Below are 5,213 nucleotides of genomic sequence, written 5' to 3' on the forward strand. Positions count from 1 at the left end.
TTTCTGTAAATTTGGAAAATGCTTGGAAATGGAAATGGTACAGTGGGCGCATCATTTTGTGCTGTTCAAACGAATCGAATCAAACGAAAGAGCAGTTTGAAAGCTTCACGGGAAAGTTGAAAGCCGAAAGCCACACCGAGGGCTTTGCCACCCGAACGATTTGTGAATTATTTCACGAAACGGGGGAAAGATTCCATTCCGGACCAACGGCCGTTTAGGGAACGATATTAAAAAAAAAACTGTCTCGTTATTGGTCTAATGAAATTTCAAGCTAAGATAAAAAATCTCATCACTTCCTTTTCGGGGTTGTTTTTGGACTCGCGTTATCATTGGTGGCACCTGTGGTAGTTGATACACTAGTGTGTACTAAGTTTTGTCGTTCAATAAGAAGGACACATTGTTATGCTCCAATTTATAAATTCCATCCCTGAAGTGAAAAACTGGAACGCGTTCAAAATACCTCTTAGCCTTTTATTTTGATTCAGGATCATAGTAAGAGACCCACGCCTCATCCACAGTGATGATTCAATGCACAAAATCCGCTTTATCCTTTCGAAGAAGATGTTGCCGAAAAAGTTCCATTCGAATGCGTTTTTGTTCCATTTTTGACGAATGCGGCTCCCATTTTCAACTCAGCTTTCAGGAGCCCAAAACTTCAGTCAAACTATAGGTTATACTGCTCAATGAGATGGCTAGGCCTTATACTAAATCTCTTTGAGTGGCTCGACGTTTTTCCAATACGATAGCCTGTATTTTCCATAATTCCACATTCGTCCATAAATTTCCGTTGCTTTTTAACCTTCAAAAAATAAAAATTCAATCATTGCACGATGGTTGGTCTTTTCCATTGTAAAAATTATTGTGACATGTCGATACTAACTGGCTTTTAAAAAATAAAGTGACCGATTTAAATGAAATTTCACGTTCATGTGAAGAAAGTACCTATATAACAAAATAAATAAGGCTTTGAATACACCCTAGTAAACAACAAAGAATCGATCTCGTGACTTGGATAGCGAAATTACTGACAAATGGTTCCCAAAACCTGCCGAGATGTGATGCCAGTGTGTGATGTGATAGGCCATATGGCCAGTTGTGAACTAATTGTGGCCAAACGGTAAAATCAACTAGTTCATGTCAAAGGGTGCTTACAGAAATGGCTCCCATATGCATAGGTGAACAGTCCGAGTAACTAGCACTTTATTTCTGGGACAGGAAGATACTCCTGCTCCTGCGGGTTGCTCCCTCTGTTTTAGGTTCATATAAATAAATAAAAAAACGGTTGCCCGCGCATCCTGCGGATCGTTGACGCTACGTGTAGTCAATCATGCCCTTGATAATTTCGAAGGCATCCCGGGCGGTGGCTACGATGTTGGACGGTGGCAACAGGAAACCGTGCGTGCCGGTGTCGGGAAGCGTCAGCGTGTAGCTGTACCGGATTCCCGCTCCATAACGTGCGTATTCGGCCGCGGTGCCCTCTGGCCCGGGGCTTGGCTCAATCCGATACCGCACGTCACTGCCAGTTCCGCTCAGCGCTTCCAGAGCCACAGCTGCCATCTCGTGGATGTCGCTCGGAACGTCTACCTCATTCTGCGGACGCTTGTCGGTGTCGCTCGGGTAGGATAGCACCTGACCGTACGCGTGTAGTGACACAAACAACCGTATATTGCGACGCCCGGTAGCGAGGAAGTCACGTACGGCTCGCGTTTCGGGCTCCGAGAACGGATCGCTTCCCGCAAAGTCTTCGCTGCACTCGTTGCCCGGTAAACCGGAATCCTGCCAACCGTGAGCCCAGTTACGGTTGAGGTCAACACCGTAGCACTTCCGCGTGCTGGGATCCGCCGCTAGCCCCGTCTGCCACCAGTTGAACCTGCGCGGAAAAGAGGATCGAGGATCAGTAGGAGCTCGGGTTTGCGGATAGCGGTTGAAACCTACGCGCTGGATAGAACCCCCTGGGGCCGAGGTTCCACCTGGGAGCGGCTCTTGGACCACATCCGGTCGTGCTCGTGGCTGTACTCGTAGCCATCGGGATTCAGTACCGGCAGCACGTACCAATCGTACCGGGCGACGGTTTCCTGCTCGGGCTCAGACCCATTGACCAGCGGGGCACGGGACCGCTGGAGGTCCAGCAGGTGGTTCAGAAACCACGTCGCAACCGCCGGACCAAGCCACTCCCGACCGTGGGCTCCGGCCTCGATGAAAATGGCCGGTCGCTTCTTCTGGGGTTTGCGGCGCTTGCGCCGACGCTCGCTCGAGGCCTGGACCGGACCGGACATCGACGTGGAAACGCGTACCACTGTCAAGGGCCGCCCTTCGTATGAGCGGCCGACGTGCAGTAGCTGGACACGCTGCGGATGTTGCTGCTGCAGGTAGTCGAGAAACTGGACGATGTCGGCGTACCGATGGTAGCGGTACCACGTCAGCGAATGTCCCTGCCGTATCCTGTGCTCCATCTGCTCGCGCCGCGTCACTCGAGGTTTCTCGTGTGCGATCGCCCGTCCCAGGTCCCGTATGGTCGGCCGAAACTGGATGCCTTCGGCCAGGAGGTACTCGCGGAAGGTTTGCTGCACCTCCGGCGGCACCAGTACATCCGTGGGCCCGTGCAGCGTTGGACCGAGCCACCATTGCAGCCGACGACCGTCCGCTGAGCGTCGGAAGTCATCCAGATACTGGCGGTGCGTGGCGGTTTCCACGGACACTCGCCACAGTTGGTGGCCAGCGTAGGACACCTTTCTGGTCGGACGCACCGGGTAACTACTGGGCTGGGCTGGACTCCCACTGGAGGGTTTGGGCTTTGGTGTCTCCGCGGTGCTGCCACCGAGCAGATGACTCAACCAGCTCGTCGATGGAGTTACGGGCGATGGATGAGGCGCATCTGCCAGCAGACTAGGTATCGCTGGTAGTACAGACTCCTCCGACACTCCGTTCTCGGTCACATCCTGCATCCAGGGATTGAAAAAATCCCAAGGCATCATCAGCTCGAACCATGACCCGATCGGGGTGGTGGTGCTGGTGGTGATCGTTGTGGGCTCTGACGGCGGCAAATCGTCCGGCAAGGGTGTATCGTCGAAGTCAGGACTCAACAGGCTGTAGACCAGTGGCATCGACAGCCACGACGAAGAGGGCTTCGAAGAGGGAACCGTGACGGTACCATTGCGGCCATCAACGGGGTCCACCGCCGGTTCTCCGGAGGTACTGCGCGTGGGCCGCTTGCGCGTTACCGACCAAATGCGAGGCGTTGTGCTGCGGGCTCTGTCCTCCTCGTAGTCACCGTAGTCGTCGGGACCTCCAACAGCGGGCCCACCGAACCCGAGTGAACTTACGAAACGGCCAAACGTGGAAAACATCCCACTGAAGAATCCGGCCTCGTTCCCATCACCTACGTCGTCCTCGTCGTCGTAGTCGTCGTCCGTGTTGTCCGAGTACTCATCGCTATCTTCCACCCCGGGCTCATCGCCTTCGCCTTTGCCACAGCAGTCGTCATCCTCGTCCGATGAGACTTCCTCGTCGTAATCCACATCCTCGTAACTGCCGCTCGATGCTGGGCGCTTCTTACGGTGCCGCTTCTTGGGCGGCTTTCGGCGAACGGGTCGACTACTTGAGTGATTTTCGACGTCGCTCCCGTAATCCTTGTCGTTGTTGGGCGGATGGATCTGTCCAGTTTCATTCTCATCGCTGCCTTCGTCGTCGTCGTCGTCATCATCCTCGTCGTCCTCGTCGTCCTCTTGGAAGCCCGGTAACTCTCCGAAGTAGTCCTCTTCGGATTCCTCCTCACTGCTCTCGTCGTCGTCGTCCGGGTCCGGCTTTCGAAAGGGCACCGTCGGTGGGGTAGCCGCCGTATATTCGCTCGTCACTTGAATGTTGGTGGTCATCGTGTTCTTGCTCCCGTCCGTGCTCACGGCCCCCGGAAGCCCCGAGATGGTGACACGGTCCGGAGCCGTGAACCGTTTCGAATCCAACGGCGTACTCGGACTGAGTACCGTACTCCAGGACGCAGTTTCTGGAGCGATCGCTCCTGCGAGCGATACCTTCTCAGCAGAACCACCCCGTTCCTCGGGTGCGACAATGTTTCGCTTTACCTTGGCACTTCCCGCGGAGTCTCCACGTCCGCCACGAGTTTCCTCCGACACAGTCTCCGTGCTGGTGAGAGCGTTCTCCATAAAGCTGTATACTGACTCCAGCACGCCCCCGAGCCGCTTAATGACCGGTGGATTCACGTAGACGTAGCTGGGCTTCTTCCGTCGCTTGACATCGCCAACGTTTGGCTTCACCGTCGTGGTCGTAGTGGTGGCCCGGGTAGTTAGATGCCGTATTTTGGTTTTGCGTGTAGTGGTCTGGCTGGAGGGAGCAGCCGTCGTTGGGATCGGTTGTACCGCTGGCTTCGGCACTAGCGTACAGCTCAACAGATAGTAACGACTCAGGAAGGTCATCATTTCAGGCGTCAACACGGGATCGGTTAGTACGGAACCTGGCCGGGGTTTCGATGGCTGAGTAGTCGGCCGCTTCTTCGCCCTTATGGGCGGTGTCACCTGCGCCGACACCGGTGGCACGGTTGATGGAGCTGTTGGTTGGTGTGGTGCCGGCTGATAGTACAAGGGGTCGGTCTTGTTGAGCTTGTTCTTGATCGAAGCCAGCTCATCTGCGTACTGCACAGGGGACATGGAAACCGGTGACGTTACGCGAACCAGGGACGACGGTTCGTGTGTCCTATTCTTGTGTCCCCACAGTAGATCGATGTAGCTGGATGGACGCTCGTTCACCAGGTACTGGTAGTAGTGCTGGGGGACCGTAAAGTTATCCTTACGCAGCAGGTCGCTCTTGCTGACGTACGCCAGCGGCTGACTCGGCGAGGTGTGATCCGTTTCAAACGGATCAAGCTTTTGATTGTTTACGTAAATCCCACGCGCTGCTCTAGAATCACGCAACATCAGCAACGCCAGAGTAGCGACGCGCAGTACTATGAGCACCATGCTGGATAGAAGACTGGGCACTCTGGGGTGAACTATAGCCACATACACCGTTTGACGCGAAACACGGATCCGGTACCCGATTCTGTTGGAATCGCCACGAAGCGATCCGCATAGCTCCGGCGAAGGAGTTCTACTGCGCTGTTGGGCGCCCAGTCTCGGGGCGAACTGCACTTCCCGGGCGAGCGGGAGCGTGCCACGAACTGTGACGCTCTACTGACCTAGAAGAATACCTCAACGTTCAAT

The 5,213-nt window shown here is 54.7% G+C and overlaps 1 protein-coding gene across 1 annotated transcript; it reads right to left on the reverse strand.

Annotated features, from left to right (window-relative positions):
- Positions 1-1,311: 1,311 nt before the first annotated feature.
- On the reverse strand, positions 1,312-4,970 carry LOC128278837 (uncharacterized). Its single transcript, XM_053017566.1, has 3 exons — positions 3,742-4,970; positions 1,936-3,594; positions 1,312-1,870 (listed from the first exon to the last, which is right to left on the reverse strand). Exons 1-3 carry the CDS (start codon positions 4,968-4,970, stop codon positions 1,312-1,314), a joined length of 3,447 nt encoding a protein of 1,148 aa, XP_052873526.1.
- Between the last annotated feature and the right edge of the window lie 243 nt (positions 4,971-5,213).

Source organism: Anopheles cruzii, chromosome X, assembly GCF_943734635.1.
Source record: "Anopheles cruzii chromosome X, idAnoCruzAS_RS32_06, whole genome shotgun sequence".
Classification (NCBI taxonomy): Eukaryota; Metazoa; Arthropoda; class Insecta; order Diptera; family Culicidae; genus Anopheles; species Anopheles cruzii.